The 21,092-nt window shown below is 34.6% G+C and overlaps 1 protein-coding gene across 1 annotated transcript in view; it reads left to right on the forward strand.

Moving 5' to 3' along the window:
* LOC118190866 (histone-lysine N-methyltransferase SETD2-like) overlaps nucleotides 1-21,092 on the forward strand; it is a 150,002-nt gene that overhangs the window by 101,539 nt on the left and 27,371 nt on the right. The window contains exons 14-16 of the mRNA XM_085824106.1: nucleotides 4,587-4,687; nucleotides 12,406-12,626; nucleotides 19,062-19,421. Coding sequence (XP_085680232.1) covers nucleotides 4,587-4,687; nucleotides 12,406-12,626; nucleotides 19,062-19,421 — 682 coding nt within the window. The remainder of the gene's footprint in view (nucleotides 1-4,586; nucleotides 4,688-12,405; nucleotides 12,627-19,061; nucleotides 19,422-21,092) is intronic.

Genomic DNA, 21,092 nt, shown 5'->3' on the forward strand with positions numbered 1-21,092 from the left:
TATCAAGAATAGAATTTTGGATGGAATGTTTTAGATTAAGCATTTAATGGATATGGTTCTGTCTTAAAAATTGTACACTATCAAAAACGTTATTTTCTTAGTCATAATAAAACGTTGGCAAAAATATATATATATTTAAACAAAAAATCTTGTTTTTAGAATGTTGCTAGTTTTATAGAGATGAATGTAAAGAAAATATATGTTTTGTTGCAAACATATATTTTCCTTACATTCATCTCTATAAAACTAGCAAAAGTTGTTTTTCAGTTCAGTAGCATTCTTTTATTGTACATTCAGTCTAGTATTTGCTTAAAAATATAAGAATAACTCTTTAAAAATATTAACTTTTAATAAAAAATAATTTGAAAGCATAACTAACTAAATCAAATAATTTCTTATCATGTAGCAAGAGCATATTCCTGTTGAAGTTCTTGAATAAGTGGTAGTAGAATCATGTGGTAGTAGTTCATTTGAATCAACATCATCTCTTCTCCCTCTCCCCGCCCTTTTTTATATATAACAGCTAGTTAAAATTAAGTAATGTGACTGCTGTTGAAAAATGAGACAGAGTGTAATATGAGTTGATGAGTTGGAATTGTCTAAAGTAAAGCAAAAACTATATCAAAAGAAAAAAAAGCCTTCTCTTAATTTTTTTATTTTATTTTATTTTTATTTCCAGTGGCTAGGCAAAAAGTTACAAAGAACTAAAATCTTATAAGCAGAGGTTACAAACAATAGAACTAAGAACAAAAAGACTGAAATCATTGCTTAAAGAAAGCGTTCCTGCTTCCCAGTACCTTGACTCTTCTGTAAGACCGCTAAGAGCCCCATATCGGAGCATGTGGCTCCTGTCCATTTCTTCTCCAGAATCACAAAGTGGGCAAATAGGAAATTTATTTCAAATTTGTTAATATGTTTTCTATAAGCAGTGATACTGCATTTTGATGTAACCTGTCTTACAAAGCTTAAAAACTTTTTTGAATGTTGCATCTTTTAAAACATTCAGTAAAATTTAAAGTATTATAATAATAATTCTTAATTAATTAATTAGCTGTATATCTATTAATAGAATACCAGTATAAATATCTTGCATATTATTTTTATTTTCTGCTGTTGCTCAGATTTTATACTTGTTAAGTACTAGCGAGAAAGCCCGCTTTTAATTGTTCGTGTGTATAAGAGTTCCCATATTAAATTTCGCTGGTATTCAAAAGTTGGACCAAAATACCAGTGTTCATCGATTTTACCCGGGCTCAGCGCGCTGTATTCACGTATGCATCCAAAATTTCTGTACAGTATGCCGCGATTCAGAAGTTGGACTGAACTACCAGTGTTCTGCAGTTTTGCATGGGCTGTGCCCGCTTTGTTGATGGATGCATCCACAAGATACTGCCTACATGTTACACATGCGGAAAATCTCAAAAACACCCATGCAGTCAGCCCGCTCGCCGGGATTCGAAAGTTGGACCGAACTATCAGTGTTCAGCGGTTTTGCGTGGGCTGCGCCCGCTTTATTCACGTATGCATCCAGAAGACACTGCATACACCAAGCACATGCGAAAAATCGTGAAAACACCCATGTAGCAAACCCCGCTCGCCGTGATTCGAAAGTTGGACTGAACTACCAGTGTTCAGTGGTTTTGAGCGGGCTGCTCCAGCTTTTTTCACATATGCATGCAGAAGATACCACATACACGATGCACATGCAGAAAATCACGAAAACACACTTGCAGCCAGCGTGTTCGCCAGCATTCGAAAGTTGGACCGCACTATTAGCGTTCAACGGTTTTCGGCGGGCTCCGCCCGCTTTATTCACATATGCATCCAGAAGATACTGCATATAAGATACACATGCAGAAAATCATGAAAACACCCATGGAGCCAGCTCTTTTGCCGGTATTCGAAAGTTGGACCGAACTACCAGTGTTCTGCGCCCGCTTTATTCACATATGCATCCATAGGATACTTCATATACGTTACACATGCGGAAAATCACGAAAACAGGCATGCAGGTAGCCCGTTCACTGGTATTCGAAAGTTTGAGCAAACTACCATTGTTCAGCGCTTTTGCGCGTGCTGGGCCCGCTTTATTCACGTATACATCAAGAAGAGACTGCATACACGATACACATGCGTAAAATCACGAATACAGAAGATACTGCATATAAGATACACATGCAGAAAATCATGAAAACACCCATGGAGCCAGCTCTTTTGCCGGTATTCGAAAGTTGGACCGAACTACCAGTGTTCTGCGCCCGCTTTATTCACATATGCATCCATAGGATACTTCATATACGTTACACATGCGGAAAATCACGAAAACAGGCATGCAGGTAGCCCGTTCACTGGTATTCGAAAGTTTGAGCAAACTACCATTGTTCAGCGCTTTTGCGCGTGCTGGGCCCGCTTTATTCACGTATACATCAAGAAGAGACTGCATACACGATACACATGCGTAAAATCACGAATACACCCATCGAGCTAGCCCGCTCGCCGGAATTCAAAAGTTAGATCGAATTACCAGTGTTCAGCGGTTTTGAGAGGGCTGTGCCCGCTTTATTCACATCCAGAACATACTGCATACATGATACACATGCGGATACTATAATGGCTGCGACCTTTTCAATATCAGTTAAATTCAAAGAGCATATGTAAATTAAGTGCATGTATCTAAAACCATGAAAAAATAATAACATATTTAAAAAAAATAATAAGATATTACATATGCTGTTTGAACTTAAATGATATTGTAAATTAGTTCACAGCAATAATAATTATTTTTATTTTATTATTTTTTTGCAATTAAATTTTAATTTAATATTAGCATTATACGACAGATCTTATACTTGTTAAGTATTATCCATATTCCATGGTTGATGAGTTTCTACGTAATGGTAAGCATAAAATCAGTATGAAAGAGTGAGAGCTCTATTATTTGCTTCTTAAGCTTCGACAATAACTGTTAGGTTTAGTTTATTAAAAATCTGTGTTTTTCTCTAAAATCTAAAAAAAATATCGAATTGCCACTTCTTCTTCTTCTTCTTCTTCTTTTTTTTTTTTATTTATTTTTTCAAAAATCTAAAATATAATTTATTCTTTGCATTAAATTAATATTTTATTTATCTTCCAGCATTTATTAATCTAGGGAAGAGAATGTGTTAAACTTTATATGTAGGTAATGACCATCTTATTTTGTAAAATGTCAAGCCAATCAGCAAAAAAAGTTTGTCATATTCTTTCTCTATAAAGAAAGAAAAATAGAATGTAAAGGCACAAGTTGTAATTTTGAGTAATTGCCTGCTACTTCTGTGTGATGCTTTATAAAAGAAATTTTTATCAAATTAAAAAGAAAAAAAATTATCTTTGTGTGAAAGATATGGTTGTGTAATTTCAGTCTTATGATATATGTTAAACTAACGTCTGATTGATGCAATGTGGTTATTGAGGTAAGTATGAATTTGTTTTCCCATTTTGCTACCACTGAGCAGCCAACTTACTATAACCTCCAGATTAGTATTTTCTTTTTTTTTTTTTTTTTTCCTTCTTCTTCTTAATGTATGTAAAACTTAAACTTCTTTCGGGCAGGGATTCTACTTAATGTATACTTTGGGAGACAACTTAAATGGGATGGTCTGCTTATTTTAAAAATATGATGATAATGGACCTATTTGTCAGATCCTCTCTTTAACCTCATCCTATTGACATTTCCGTGAAATTCAGGAAGTTATGCAGCAGAAGAAATTATTTCTTTTCTTGTTGAATTAGTTACATGTAACATAACATAGGCTATTTCCCAGTTGCAAGTATCTATTGTCAATGTATAAACCAGTTGATATTGAATAAGCCTGGTTCTAGCATTTCTTGTGTCCTAGGTAATACTACAATCCTGTGGAATAGATTAAGCATATTAATAACTCAAAATAAAATATGCCACTATTTAATTAGTACTTGTGAGGACAACTTAGCCGGCATTCTCTGAAATTAGATACCCTAGGCACCTGCCTATATTGAATATGCTTAGAACCAGCACTGCATCTAGAATATTTGGTTGTTAGTGATATTTAAATAAACTTGGCAATTCAGATATATTCCATATAAATCACTTTTTTTCTAAAAAGAATCCATATATCATTTTCAGGGCTTATTAAGTTATTTCATTAGTGGTACTGTATATTAATTGCTGCAGCTCACCTTTCTTTAAGTATTTAGTATCAAAGATCATGCATGAAATATACTACTCCATATAGCTAATTTGAATAAAATCACTTTGTTTTCATAATAATTTGATCATTAATATTTTTCCCCCTTTTTTTGGCCTATCACAGGTAGGTATTTGTTCACATTCTTTTGTTTTATTTTATTTATTTTTTGGTTTTTTATTTTGCTTACCTCCAAAGCATATTAAGTTGTATAGTTGTACATTTTTAGACTTATCAAATAGTCATATAAAAATCAGAGAACTGAAACTTTTGCCAGTTAGCTAAAGCAACTGCAAACTTTTTATTTTTCTAGATTTCCTGTAAGCTAATCATGTTGTTAAAAAAAGGTGGGTTCTGCATTATAAAATTTCTGTATTATTTTAGGACTGGACGTTCTAATCCTCTTCTTCCATCGCCAAAACTTCCCAATCGTCATTTTACGAAGCGTGGAGTTGATAAAGCAGGACCAAGAAAATTAAGAGAAGGTAGTATATATAAAAGAGATAACACTACTAAGACTTATAATATATATATATATATATATATTTAAGCTTTTAGATATGTAGTATTTCTAAACACGTTAAATGAATTGTGTTAAACTAATGATTGCAAAAAGAAACTTTGCTTCAGTATAAAGTACAATATTAAAATAACACTGGAAAATTAATAAAAGCTTTTCTTCTATTTTCAAAATTAAGTTATATGATGAGAGTTTTCAACTGTCATGTCGCGAATTTATTATTAATATGCGTTTTAAGTTATTATTATTCTAATATTTTTATTTGTATTCATGTGTATTTTAATCTGGAAAAAAGTATTCCTAGGCTCTTAAGGTGTTGTTTAACTTGTTGTTCTTGAGTAGGATTATAACTAAGGCGGGAAACAGTTGCGGGAGCCATCTGGTTTATGGCCTTCTAACAATGAAGGCAGTAGCGCCCTTTTAGCTAATGCGTGTGAAACGGAAATCGCTTTCCTGTCGCTTTGTTAAGGTTGCAGTTTTCTTACTTCAAGACAGTGGGTGGTTAAACTAACCTTGGGTAATTGGATGCTCGTAAAGTTAGTTTCGCTTGTTAGTTGGGGGGGGTCTATTTTTTTTTCTCACGTTGTGAGTGCAGATGTTTTTCGGATTGCATTGTCAGATTTTCTGGTGTTTGATTCGTCATGGGTGTGTCATTTTCTCAATTTAGATAACATAAAATTCCGGGATTGGTAAGATTTAATTTTATGGTTTTTTTTTTTGAAAGCCTATGAACTCACAGAGGCGGAGAAACCGAGATTTCCTGGGTCCTTGCACCAGGCTAGAGATCATTCTGATTCTGATTTTTTAGAAGAGTAAGAGGAGAAAAGTGGGGACTTGACCCTTCAGGTCTTGTTCTCGCGAGTGCCGGTTGGTGACTTTGAGCAGCGGCGATGTGAAGAAAAACAGGCGAACGAGGGGCATTTTGCCGTGCGGGCAGTTGCCGGGGCAAGAGGACTTGGGTAGCGTTTTTCTTTGCTCTAGAGAATTCTTTTTCTGCGGGATGTTTAAAAGTTTTGTGCGAGACGCAAGGAACATTTTCCTGCGTGATGTATGGAGAAATGTGCGCGAGCTGCAAAGAGCATTTTTACTGAGAGCTGATTGAGGTGTATAGAAAAAAATCTACCAAGAAAATTTAGCACAGATTTTCTCTCTTCACCTGAATCGCCGGTTTATCTCCAAGAGCCTTTTTCCAAAACATTCAGCATAAAATGTTGTCTCGCCGCTTTGATGATGCACGTGATTGTGCTAAAAAACTGGTATATATTCAGCTACCTGTTATTGAATTGATAAAAGATCCTTCTAAATTGGACTATTGGTTCCCACCTAATGGACAGATAAAGCGATTCCTGGCTGTTTGAAGAATTATTAGACTGTAATTTCCACTCTTGATCCCTAATGATTTTTAGATGCTTCATAAAGGGTTGTCACCGAAAGAAAAATGGGCTTGGCTCATTTCCATGTGGATTGAACACTAAGGATCCTGCTATCAGGAAAAACTGCTTTCCTTCTGTGAGTGAAATTTTTAAGTATATTTTCTCTCTCTCACTTTCTTAGTTTACCCGAATGCAGGACAGTTAATAATGATTTATCTACCTGTATATTGTTATTGCTTGTATAAATTAAATATTACAGTTAGTAAAAAGTGGGGGCTTGACCCTTCAGGTCTTGTTCTCACGAGTGCCGGTTGGTGACTTTGAGCAGCGGCGATGTGAAGAAAAAAGGGCGAACGAGGGGCGTTTTGCCCTGCTGCCGGCTTTGCCATGCAGCCGGTTGCCGAGGCAAGAGGACTTGGGTTGCGTTTTTCTTTGCTCTAGAGAATTCTTTTTCTGCGGGATGTTTAAAAGTTTTGTGCGAGACGCAAGGAACATTTTCCTGCGTGATGTATGGAGAAATGTGCGCGAGCTGCAAAGAGCATTAAGTTATTTATAATTTCAAGTGAATGCCAGTTTTAGGAGGATTAAATTTTGTTACACCTACTTAATTTGGAAAAAAAAAAAATAATGTTAATCTTAATTAATGTAAGCTGTAATTTGGTGTAGTATTATGTGTTATTTTGGCTTAGAAAAATATGTGGTAGGATTACTAATCAGTTATCCATTATTTAATTATATAAAATAGTCAAGAATTCAATAAATGTGTGTTTAAAATTTAATTGTATTTGTGTATTTATGTTGAGTATATTTTACTGTGGTCTGTCATGTCCCTCCATTTGTTTGAGCCGGGAGGCTTTTAAGTAACATAGAGTTTAATTGAATTTGGAGTTATTGATATTTCCTTTGGCATAGGTTACTCACAACGCAAACCTAAAAAGTTAAATTGTACTACCACTATATGATTGATTGATGGATTTACTATACGAATGTTTATAAAAATGTCGAAATGATATATGAATATTATGAATTAGATTTGAGTGTGAATTTTTTTTTTTTTTTTTTGTCCGGCACCATGAATCAAAGTTAAAAGTATTAAAAAACATAATTAATTTTTTCCATATAACACAACTTAACATTTCATAAAATCAAATGACAAAATTTAGGACAAGTTGTGTGCATTGAGTTATCTTGTTGTTGATTGCTGCAGTATAAAATATATGTCTTTGCTCTTGATTTATGCATAAAGAATATGAGTTTGATCTTGATTATCTGCAAATAGAGACTAATATTTTTTGGTTTGAATTAGATATTATATTTTGGATGAAAAAAGACAGCATTTTTAAGAAGAAAATGCTCAATCTGAGGAGGTCAATGTTGAGGAGAATTTTCTATATTTTGTACCAGAAGACTCCTGCTGTGTATGTGTGAGAGTACTTAGAGCCTTAAGGCAGAATATGAACTTGATGAAGACCATTCCTATGACAGTGGCTAATTGCTGCATATAAGGCTAACAGTTCTGCCTGAAACACTGAATTACTTTCATTAGCGTCATTTCCAGGAGAAGATAATGCTGTCTTTATCCAATTTTGCAGATCCCCACACAACACAGACTGGAGAATCTGAGTTTATACGAATGGTTCTGTTAGATCTAATTGTGCTGGGTGAAAAAGTGAACAAACTTTGTATTTTTCATAATCTGTGTGAATTATCCTGTGTCTTCACAGTGATGTATTTTTATTCAGCCTTGTGGCTTTTATCACTGTCGCTTCCCTCTTGACAACAATAGGGGAAAGACCTGCAATGACTTGTAGCGCAGATGTTGGAGAAGTCCTATAGGCCCGACAGATGAGCAGAAGTTGACTTCTTTGTATGGAAACCAAAGGTTTTTATGGAAGAAGTGAGACTGTGTCCCAAGGTGGAGGTTCCATACAAAATAATGCATTCTGAAATGGTTTTGTACCAGGCTTTCAGGAGATTTGCTGGTATGCCCATTTCATACCTGCAGTACTGTTAGTGAGATTGCTAATACGCTGCCTGAGAATTTTAAGGTGGGGTACCATATTGGTTTAGATGCAATGGTGTGGGTGGTGGCAAGGTAATGGTTGATCCTTGTAAAGGTGGTACATTCTAGGACTTTTCCAAACACTGGTAATAAGCAAATGTGATGGCATGCTATTGGTGTAGTCAGTTCCTTCCGTTTTTTGTGGAAGACAGCTACTTCTGCTACGTCCATTCCTCTTGGAAAATGACGTAGCCTCTAACATGCATTGAAGAGGACATGTAGTAGGGAAGGAAACTGCTGGTAGATGATTTTGATAATCATATTTATTAACTAGGCCATCTAGGCCAGTGTCCTTCGTAAGAGCTAGGTATTTTAGTATTTGGTTCATATGTTGTGGGCAGTGGCTCTTTGCTTTGTTGACAACCTGTGTTTGTCGAAAAGCTGCCTTGCATGCCTTTGTGCTGTCAAACTATCTTTGTTGTCATCTGTGTAAAATATGCAGTCCGTTATTTGTCTCGCCACATCTGAACCTGACTTAGCAGAAGGAAGGAGTGAGGCTGTCAGCATTGTTGGTTGAAAATGTCACAGGCTATTTTCTGTTTTAAGCCACAGTTTTTCATCATCATGGAACAGTAGTGCATCCAAGAAAAGAGTTTTACAGCCATAATGTTGCACTTGTATTGCGGCCTGTTTTTGCGAAATTCTAACATCGATTGGCTTGTAAGTGGCTGCTCAGTTGTTGCTTGCACTCTTTTGTGCAAAGCGGGAATTTTGCTACACTCTGCATTTAGTGTAGGGGTCCTCTAAGAAACGCTTTTGGTTGTAAATATGACATTTGTGAGAAAGGTATTATCACAGGCTTTTATTAAATGTCACGCAAGTTGGTTGTTATGATAATCAAGTTTCTCTGGACTTTGACCGTTATCCAAGTTTGTTTCAAGATTTACCATGTGCGAATGGAGTTGATTTCTGAATGGTTCATATCTATCATAGCAGGTTTTATAGCGATGTTTTATGATGTAGGTATGCAAGGTCCCTAGGTGAAATATGATAATGCGGTGATCAGTGACAGATGATAGGTTGCTGACTTCCCAATCCTGTATTAATGCTGCTGTATTAGCTGATGCAATTGTTAGACCAAGCCAGCCTTGTGCCCAAGTGGTCCAGAATGTTGGCTTTGACTGTGCATCATTGAAAATAGTCAGGTTATTGGAAATTCCAAATTCTTGCCTATTCTTGCTTGTAGAATTTCCAACTGTGCTCCCCATTGTAGGTTGGTTGCATTAAAGTCTTCTCCAACTATTCTATGTGGGAGTTGAGTTGTTCGCCCAATTTCTAATTCTGATAGGGAAGTATCCATATCAGCTCTTGGCAGGAAGTAGATGGGCATTATTTCAAGTGAAGTTGCAGCTAAGTCGAGTAAAATAGTGACTGTGTGATCTGTAGTTTTCTTATGGAGTGGAGTTAGTGGGCCTTTATATATTGTAGCTGCTAGGCAGTTTGCTGACAAGAATACTTTGAAGATTGTTGGGATTCCTGGCATATATCCATTTATAGTTTAAGATTCTTGGTAGAAGGCCTGCATCTGTTTGGAGTTATGTCGTTTCCTGTATTGCATTTAATGCAGCTGCTTTTGAGTGTTGTAGGTTGACCTGCAAAAAATTTAGGTTGTTGTCCAGTTTTAGAAGAAGAGTTGTGGGGCTTGTTCCTTGTTCAAGGCTTTCGACTTGCTGTCAAGAACTGCTCTGTATATCAGACATGTTGAGGAACTAGCTAAATGATCTTTTGAGAATTCTCTCGCAAAAGAAACCCTTTGTGGTATTAGAAATATGGCAGCTGATACAGTTCACTTCTTCTGACTGATATTCTTGTACTAAGTGATCTTTTCCACACTTGGAGAAGGAAGGTATGACTCAACAACAGCATGCTACTCGAATGTAAGATTGAAAAGGACTCTTTCCCTTTGTTAACAGCTGTTACTTAATACTGGTTTCTATGCCTAAGATCCAGTTTTTGTTGTAACTCTGTCAAGACGAAGATCTTTTGCGAGAGATTTTACTTGGTGATGACGGTCGCAAGAGGTCTTTAAGTGCTTCAGCTGTATTTTCCTCAGTCACTTCCAGTGGATGCCAAAGGCGATGATGAATTCTCCCGGTGGTCTGAGTTCCCGTAATATGAGGTAGTCGCATAATTGTGGGCGTTCTTCAATTGTCTTGCAAAGTCTGGAGATATGTATGCTCTCTCTGCTCCTGATTAGCAATTCCTTTGAGGTGTGTCAGCTGGATTGAACTATTGTGACTCCTAGTTATGAAGGAAGGGTCTATAACTAACTAACTAGTGTGATATTAGCCACATATGAGAGCTGAATTCGTAGAATTTGGTGGAAATACTTTTTTCTCGCATCTGATGCACCAGTTCTGCTACTGAGCCGACAAGCGGAAAACTGGCGTCATTGTAAGAGAAGGCACAAATTGTTCTCTGGTATGCAGAACATGAATCCATAATAAAAGTGCAAAGAATGTTTCAAACAGTTTATAAAAGAAATCCATCCCAGGCTAAGAGCATAAAAAAGTGACATAAGACATTTCTCAAAATGGGAAGTGTACAGAAAGGATCTGTAGGTGATCGGCGTTTACGTATGAAAGATGTTCAGCAAACTTTCGTTCGGAGCCCCCGTCATTCGATCAGGCTGGCAGCTTCTGAAGTATCTATACACAATCAACTATTCATGATGTGCTGCATTGAAAACTGAAGATACATGCATGTAAAATTTAGATTGTACAGAAACTGAAACCAAATGATGGGCCACAGCATGCAGCATTTGCTGTGGGGATATTATAAATGAACACGATTCTCTAAACCACATCTCTTTTTCAGATGAAGCTCCATTTCATGTTAGCATCAACATTAATAAACACAACTGGAGAATTTGGGGCTCAGAAAATCCCCATTCACTACACAAATTGGAACGGAGCAGCCCAAAAATTAATGTCTGATGTGTTTTATCACATGATACAGTCATAGGACTATTTTTCTTTGTTGAGACGTCTATGACGGCAAACATTTATCTGGACTTGTTACAGATTTATGCAATACCCCAAATACAGCATTTACAACTTGCTGTTATCTTCCGACAAGATGGGGCCCTTCCTCACTGGGGCAAACATGTTCGTGCATTTTTAGGTACAACTTTCCCTAACCAATAGATAAGACATGGTGGCCAATTACCTGGCCTCCAAGATCTCCCAACGTCCCTCCTCTTCATTTCTTCTTTTCGGGCTACGTGAAAGACAAAGTCTGCTCAGGGAACATCCGTGATATGAAGACCTATGTGCCTCCATAACCATAGCTTGTTTAAAGATTTTACTGAGTGCAGTTTTCTGTCTCTCTAAATACGTGATGCCTGAGTTAGTTATTGTGGTTAATAAAGTCTGATGACCATGCACAGCATGAAATATTACATAAGGCATGATTCTTAGGAATGTTTTCATCTCTTCCTTCGCAGTTGCAGTTACATATTTGGGCAGTGTTTACTTTGAGGGGATGCTAAAGTGACATCTTCACCATCATGTTTCACCATCATATTAATGCCTAATCAGCTGATGCCTAGCCATGGAAAAAAATAAAAAATCATTCTAAATTCCCTGCCATTGACAAAATAATTTGCTGAAGCTTTCACTGAATACAACAGCAATTCGTTAATTTTCATTCATAATTCCTGATCTGAACTTATATTTCAGCTTACATTTTTAACTCAACAGCAACTCAGCAATGTAAGCTGAACAAACTCAGCTTGCATTTTTAACTGCTTTAGTTAATAAAACATTAGTCAAAAATGTGGAATGCAGTATTTTGGAATTAATCATTATGGTCACTTTCATAAAATCACTGTATTTGATGTTAGGTATTAGTGCCAATTTATGAAGTCAAGATTATCTTGATATTATGAAATAAGCGAGATTAACTGAGATAAATACTTATGGCTTACCGTGGGCCTTGATCAGTGTATCGAGGCCCACGGTAAGCCATTCATAAAGAAGGTAACTAAAAGTGAGACCAGTTTTCCTTTTAATTAGTTTCACACAGTAATGGTTCTGAACTGTTTTTAATGTTATAATTCTAAATAAGAATTCGGAATTAAAAGTCAGAAGTAAAAAAAAAAAAGGGTGGGGATAAATTATATAAAATTAATATATTATGAGAATAATTGAATTAAAATAATTAAATATTGTATGTTGCCAATAGTGTAAACTAGTAAAAGAAATATTCTTTCTAGATGAATGCATTTTTATTATCCTTTTATTTTAGATTCTCCATCAGGGTCTGCCACTCCTCTTTTTCCTGCCAATATCCCACTTCCTGGTGCTCAAGTTTCTACCCGGCCACCACTTTTGCCATCTCCAAATATTTTTGAGCCATCTCCTTTTAATTTCCCTCCTCCAGTAAATCCGCCAGCCACTCCTCTCCAGCATTTGGATCCAGCACCTCAAGTTATGTTCTCACCTCAGATGGTTTATCCACAACCTCAGGTAGTAATAATTTGGAAAGTTTCATAGTCGTTTTCATTTAATACTAAATAAAAAGAGGCCTCAATTAATTTTTAGTTCCTATGTGAATAATAATTTTTGCATTCATTTTTTGACTTTTTACTGCATTCCTGCCCATAATTGGTTTCTATATGACAAATCTGCTCCAAAAAAAGTGTAAAGTATATATATGTGTACAAAAAATAAATTAAAGATCAATTTTGAAAAGATATAGTTTTCAAAAGATTTTCATAGTGTACAAAAATCATCAAATTGTGTTTTAATTTTTTTATGAAACTAAAATACATAATTTATTATTAGTTTTGAATGTTACATATCAGTAGAAAAAAATGTATAATATTATCACAGATGTAAAGAGCACTTTAAAAAGTAATGAAAATTTACGTACCAATTGGAGATATGGCTCTCACGCTGTTAATAATGAGACTTATTCCATAGTCCACTGTGGTCCAACCCATGGACCGCATGTGGCCCTCTTATTCATTTTGTTGGCACGTCCTTCTTACTGGAAAAAAAATGTTAGTTAAACATTTAGAAAAACAAAAGACCCTTCTTACTGCTTTAAATAATAATAAACATAATATGTTGTATTTGTGAAAAAAAAGCAGTGTAAAACAGTCGCTAGGATGCGAACTAGCTGGCAAACCTGCGCTGCAGGGAGTACAAAAAAGCAGATTTATCAGGAAACCACTGATATTGGTAAAGCTGTCCATCAGATGACAATTTCTTTCATTCCTAAATATATCACCACCTTACAATTTTCATTTCTCCTGTAATGGCCACCTCGATAATAAGGCAGTAGCGATATTGAATTAGATCTGATTAATTGGGCAAGCACAATCTTACCAGCTCTTTTGTAGTATTGCTTTTATTGGCATTTGATTTTGCTAAAATTGTGGCATGTTGACGGTCATGAGAACGGAAGCATGGGGGTGGAAAGGGGGGTAACCATTTGTTACCAGGAAAAAATGTGCAACAGTGCTGTTTGGCTAGCTGTCAATCTTGGCTTTGATGAGCTTCACTCTATGACCTTTATACTCCGTGGCATACATGCTTCCATTTTCACTTTCATTCAGTACTTCCTAAAATGGCAGGACTAAAGAAACGATGTGTTGAAAATGAGAAACAACAATTTCAGTCCAAGTGGCAGGAATGTTACTCTTTTGTTGAACATAAAGGAAAACAACAGTGTTTTATCTGTCGTCAAGACTTAAGTGTTTCAAAGGAGTATAATGTGAGTAGACATTATACAGTATAAAGTCCGAAATCTGGACTCGTCGGGACTTTGGCGATTCCAGGTTTGGGTTTTTTCTGGATATTAGATTAGCAGTTTAAATCTAGTAAAGTGACATGCAGAAATTAAAAAATTAAAAATATGAAATTGTGATTTATGATATAATGAAGTATTTATGATCTAAAGGGTATCAAAATTTACCAAAAAAAGCTTAATATTTCTTTGTTTACCTTATTAAACATTTCTTTCAATGTAAGTTGTTTAAGTTGCTCCGTTTTTTTGGTGCTAATACTTTCTCTTTAATTTTGTAGATAGATATATAATCTCTTGTTTAGTTACATTGTTGAAGTCCTGTAACTGCTGTTTCGAGAATTCCGACTAACATGTCAATCGAAGTTTTCTGTCACTTTCTTCAATATCAGTAGCAGTATTTTCTGGATTTACAACCATACTACAGATTTCGCCATTCATTAATTGATTGATGATTGAGAAGCATTGTTGTCACAATGAAAAAGTTCTATTATATCATCCTCGTTTATTACCGCTTCTCCACCTTTCTTTACAAAATCCGTTAATTGAAAAATTTCACCTTTGTTTGGTGATATCCGAAAACCTTTAAAATTCGTGGCTATCATCATCATCATCATATTTAGCTATCGTTCACTATACATATTTGGCTATGCATCATTAGCTTGGCAACTAACGACAAGTTGTTCCATTAAATTTTATCTTGCTTCTATTGCGCACTGAGACATTTAAGCCTGAATAATATTAGTTTAGTTATTTATTGTACTTATGTCTATTTCTAACTCATGCTTAAGGCTTATCAGAGTTCTGAATAAATAAATTCCCACATATAAGTAAGCCTTATTAAGAGCCAGCACTAGATATCTTCCCACCTGATGCAGTCTCTGTGGATTCTACATTCTGCGACCCAGTGTGGTCAACTAGACCTAAATGTAATCTTTGGGTCTATGAGTTTAATCAAAAAAATCTTTTTTTATCATATGGCATTTTTTTTTTAATTTTTCCTCGTCGACATTTTTTTAGCGCATTTCAACTTAAATCTGTAATGATCGCCAAGCATAATGTCAACATAAAATGTCCTTTATTATTCAATTACTAACATAAAAAATTGTTTAGGCATCGCTACATGAGTCATTACTCAAGTTGTCATGTTTTGATAAACATGTGGTGATGAAAGGAAAATATAATAAATAATGATTCTCCAGTTTGGTGTCAGGTCAACGATCTATCTATATGGAATGCTTCCCTTTGAGATGTGTGCCAAAGCAGATTATGCAGCAATTGAGCCAAATTACTGATTGTACAAATTTATGTTAAAATGTTTGTTTCTTCAATAACGAGGTGTATTTTATTTAGTGTCCAAGTGAAATTATGGATCAGGACTCTCCAGATGTTTTATTATGTGTTGAGGGGGGGGAACCAAATGCGCATGCATAAAGCCTATGAGAAAATATGTTGTTGGTGGTTTTGAGGTCCGGATTTTAGATCGTTCTGGATGATGGATATGTGGATTTCAGACTTTGTACTGTAGCAGCTTGCATAAATCAAAATACGACCAATACCAGAGAAGTGCCAGGAGTTGTTTGTTTAGTGATTTGAAGCTGAATCTAACCAGACAGAATATCTTTCAGCAACCATCAAACACTGGTTTGAAGGCATCTTATGAGGTATGCTTAGAGCTAGCTAAAAGTAAAAAGTCTTTTAGGGATGGTGAGTTAATTATAAAAGATGTGCCATAAAAATGCCATCTTCATTTGGACATAATATGATAGCTAGAAATTTTGAAACAATGCCCTTGTTCCATCAGACAGTAAATAGAAGAATTAATGATATGGGTAGGGAAGTTTCAGATACTTTCAAGGGCATTTTGGAAAAATGGGGATTTTACTGTTACTAGCTCTAGATGGACATCAGCTAGGTCCTTATCTTTGTCAAAACGATTAATGAAGAATTTGAAATTCATGAAGAACTGTTGGAATTAAAATCATTAGAAACTAGCACCAAAGGTATTGATATATTCAAATATATTGGATATTGCCATTTCTAAATATGAAGATTTCGGGAAGTGCTTTGACATTGCAACAGGTGAAGCTAAAGCAATGGTTGGTCATTAGAAATAGTGATACAGTCAAAAGTCGTTAATTTGGACACCCATAATCCGGACCTCAAAGCTAAAAACTTTCTGCGTATGTGCCGCGTTGACACATGCGCATAGGCGTTTACGCGTGCGTGTAAGACCTTTACGACTGCGCATATGTGTGTGCGCAAGTGCAGAATACGTTTTCGCGTGCACGTTTAATATATAACAGACGGTATAAGCTAAATTTATCTAATTATCTATTTCAGTTAATGTTGATGATTGCGTTGTTCCTTAATTTTCGAACTAGATCCGGCTTATTACTTTTTTCAGACTGTAAGAGCAATTTTATAAAAGTAAACTTGAACTTTCGTTTATGTCAAATAGAATTTCCGATGCTGGAGCTCCCAAAGGATCTACAAAACGAAAGTATGTTTCGTTGTCCATCAAACAAAAAGTGGAATTGCTGCAAAAAATGGATAAAGATATGAAGAAGGTGACAGAGAGGTTAGTGAAAACGAAAAAATTTCGATTGACAAGTTAGTCGGTATTCTCGGCACAGCAATTACGGGACTTGAACAGCGGAACTTTGTAACTGAACAAGAAATTATGTCTGTTTATAGAATTAAAGAGAAATTATTATCACATAAAACGAAGCAACTTAAACAACTTACATTGAAAGAAATGTTTAATAAAGTAAACAAATAAATATTAAGCTTTTTTTTGTAAATTTTGATACCCTTAGATCATAATTGTTCTCTATTTCATAAATTATGGTTTCATATTTTTAATTTTAGAATTTCTGCATGCCATCTTACGAGATTTAAACTGATGATCTATAATCTGGAATCGCCGAAGTCCCGACGAGTCCGGATTAACGACTTTTAACTGTATTTCATTGTACTGTCAAGTATACTGGTTAAGTGCTGGAAATTGTCTGCAACAGTGTTTTGGGTTGAGAAATGAAATTCTTGTTTTCCTCAAAAATGAAAACATTAGGCATGAGTAAAAAAAAAAGGAAGAAATCCAGTTTTCAAATAAGCTTGCTTTTCTGACAGATTTAACATCCCATCTATGTGCTTTAAACCTGAAACTACAAGGCAGAAAACAAAATATATCCCAGCTTTATGCACATATTGAAGGATTTTGCAAAAAACTTAATATAATGCAAATTGCACTGAAGGCAAATAATATGGCACACTTCCCATTTTGTCAGCAGCTGAAAGAAAAAATGACGCACATTTTAGTATGTTTCATTAAATAATTACTGGTGTCAAGAAAGAGTTTCAGAGCAGATTCCAGGATTTTGACTCCATAAAAACAAAACTTTCATTGTTAAACAACCCCATAGAGATTGAAGTAAGTGTGACCTTCAAATGGAAATTTGTGATCTTCAGGCAGATTTATTCTGCCAGACTAAAGTGTGATGTCACTAAACATTTCTGAAAACTGATTTCTAAAGAACATTTTCGCAAACTACTTAAATTTTCTTTGCAAATGTCACCGCTGTTTGGCAATACATACGTGTGTGAAAGTACTTTCTCTGCTGTCAAACAAATTAAATCAAAAACGAGAAATCACATTGAAAGTGCTTCATTGGAATCAAGCCTGAGACTTTACCTTACTGAAATTACAGTAGACATTTATAAACTTGTAGCAAAAAAGCAATGCCAATCATCACATTGATTTCTAGACTGTAAAATAAAGTAATATATTAAACTAGTGATTTATATGTAATTCATTTTCTTTCTAATGTCTTTGGCTCTTACTCTCCTATACTAATGTTTGATTGGCCCTCAGATAACTAAAGTTTGGACCACACTGCTGTAGTGTATTGCTAAAAATAATATATTTCAAAATTAATGCTCTGGATAGAAGCAGGGTCGGGAAAGAAATTTATTTTGAATTGCAGATAGCAGGGGGGGAAAAAAAGTCAGTAATCATGTCATATGCCAGTGGTCTCAAACTGCATGTGTGACCTGAAGTTGAAAGGCCAGATTTTTATTAATTAAATTCTTTTATTAACAAAATTAAAAATATTATAAATAAATTCTAAATTTCAGTTACTAAATGTTTAGCAAAATGTGCATAAATAATATTATAGATTAAAAAAAAATTGTATGTTTATTTTTTTATCTGAAATCTAAAGTTTGGTACCTAGATGACATTTTTATTGGTTACACTTTGTAGCTCAAATATACTGACAGCTAAATATTAAATACTTAGACTGATATTTCTTTCAAATAATCCTAACATATTTAATAGATCATTAAGTAACTTACTTTAAATTAAAAATAAACAAATTATCAAAACTTTCTAAGTTTTCAGAGAAAATTTTTTAAATGGAACTAAACTTGAGAATAAAAATTGGCAACCTAGACTACTTCTCTTGTACATTTTTCTTCAGTGCATAAATGTAAATAATTATGTTAGTATGTAAATAATTATAAACCTTTTTATCTCTTACTACAGCTTGGCACTTGATGGATTTTCGTTTCCAGTAGAAATCTGTAGCTTTGGAGAGAAATTGTTAGAAATTACCTTCATCACAAATTGTAGTTGCTCATCAGTCAGTTGGGTCCTTTTCATAATTGAAATGTATTTGTGTGCCACATAAAATTGTGTAAAGAGAAAGCGTATGCAGGCCACCAGTTTGAGATCACTATCGTATGCAATCTGCTTTTTAGGTTAATTATTTATTTCTTAGAAGGCGCCACTAAAGTGCTGTTTTTAACTTTAAACATGTGACAAAGTGAAGAAAAAATCATTAAAACAATGACAATTTTTAGTGCACCCATCTGAAAAGTAAAAATCTTGTTAAAACTGGTAGATCACATGCTATATAATTGTCAAACATACTGGATCAAATTTGGTGAAATTTGACCTCTATAATCATAATTTTATTTTTTGAAAAGATTCAATTTTTATTGTTCTTTAATTATTTATAAAAATATATCAATAATACCATTCCCATTCCAAGTGTAATACAAAGTGTAATGTTCGCAGTTTCTTAAAAGTTTTAATATTGAAATTATAATGAAAATCCTCACATATATAAATATCTTTTTTTTTTTTTTAGGTTCCATTTATGGGTCCTACACCAACATCTGGCATGCCACCTCCTACAACTGCAGTGCCACCACCAACTTTATCTCTTCCATCTTTATTACAGACACCACCACCAAATGTTGGTATGCCGCCATGCCAACCATTAAATCCCAATCTCCCCCCTAATCCTTCTAACTATCTTTTACCACCCAACATGCAACCAGCATCTGTTGTTCCTAGTTCTTCCCAGTTTATTCCTGGACAGACATCAACTGTTTCTAATTATCCTCAAAATGCAAACCCATTTGGAAACCAAAATCCACCATTCTATTTTATTCAGCAGCCACCACCACTTTCAAACTCTGGTCCGCCTGTTTCATATACAGAAAATGTAAGATCTTTCATATTAATTTATTTCTATTATTTATTTAGTGCATTTGTCTTAATAATATGTATTTATCATTGTAAAATCATGAGTGAATAACCATTTGGATATATTTGTGTACTGTTACTTTTGCTTAATTTGCTATTTTTATGTGTTAAATATTTTGTGTGTATATTTCCTAAACAAAGAAAATTTTGAGATTGTTACTAATCAGCATGGTTTGATAAGTCATTTCTTTATTCCTTATGAATGTCTTCATAAGAGATGCCATGAATCTTTTGATGAAAATATTTACATTTGGAAAGATTCAGTTTTTATTTATAGTAATTACTGATATTCTGAAGATAATCTATTTTGGTCCAGATATATAGTGTATCTGAACAAGTTACGTAAAATATTCTTTGTAAAAATATTTATCTAAGACAATGGTTGTCAATCTGTTTTGCCTCATGCACCCCTCTCACCACTGCTAGAAGATCATACCCCTTCTTCCAAAACTCCAAAAATACATGTACATTTATTTAGATTATTTTTAATAATACGGTAGGAAGTAGGTGGAGTCCAGCTGACCACCTTCCTCCCTCAGGAATGAATCCCCCCCCAGGTTGAAATGTTTAAGAAAGGCTGTTGCCATCTACTAAGATATTTGAATAGATCAAAATCATTGTTTAATCCAAATAGCATCACTGTGAAATACAATACAGGGTTGCCACTCTACCTGGAAAAACCGGAAAAAGTCAGGGAATTCAAAAATTGACCAAAAAGTCAGGGAATTTCATACGGCAGCCCCCCCCCAAAAAAAACAGAGTTTCACGCCGGCGTTGGAAACGATCACTTTCTTTGCAAATTATGTCGGCCTGTTGGCATAGAGCCAATTTCTGCAGCTCCAATCAGATTGTCTTTTAGAAAGGCAAAGCAAGTTTCCAGTAACCTCAAGAATCGAGAGACTCGCATGTGCATATGCAGTGCATGTTGAACTAAGGAAAATAGGTATTCATCATATAAAATAAAATCGGTTTAATCCTAGTATAAAGTACCATGGAGGTTAGAATAGCCTCCATGTATTCTAATCTAACCTCCATGTACCGTATACACAGGATTTGGGGACATTATGATAGCAGTAAATGGGTCATTTTGGTCTTGGCGACAATTTTCAAAATCGGACCAAGGCTGTAGCATATACTAGGGTTTTACCGCAAAATCTTTCGAACCCGCCTTTTTTTAATAAAAGCCTTGTTTGTCATTTTGCAGTAAAATAAAAAAATAGTAATCAGTTACTTACCTAACCATTTAATATAAATATATTCGCCAAAATATCATTGATTATATTCTAATTCAATTTTTAAATAATTATCTTAATGTTGCTTCTTCCCTCTAAATTTATTTATTATTAATAAATAATACTTTCAGATTTCAGGAAATTTTCTCTAATTAATCCTGAATTCTAGCAGTATGATAACATACCATCACAAAATTTAATGCACATATTTTTTTGCTTATGTATGCTGTTAAATAAATGTAAAATACCTGAATTTATTTAAAAATATCATTAAATAGATTTTTCTTTTGTTTAGCTGCAAAATGTTTGCAATAAAAGATATTTTTTAATCCAGATTGGGCAGATTCTAATCTCAATCTGCATTGGAGAATACAATTCCTATTATATAGTTATAATAG

Source organism: Stegodyphus dumicola, chromosome 9 (assembly GCF_044657685.1).
Source record: "Stegodyphus dumicola isolate Sdum_Otavi_A_Nest chromosome 9, ASM4465768v1".
In the NCBI taxonomy this organism is placed as follows: Eukaryota; Metazoa; Arthropoda; class Arachnida; order Araneae; family Eresidae; genus Stegodyphus; species Stegodyphus dumicola.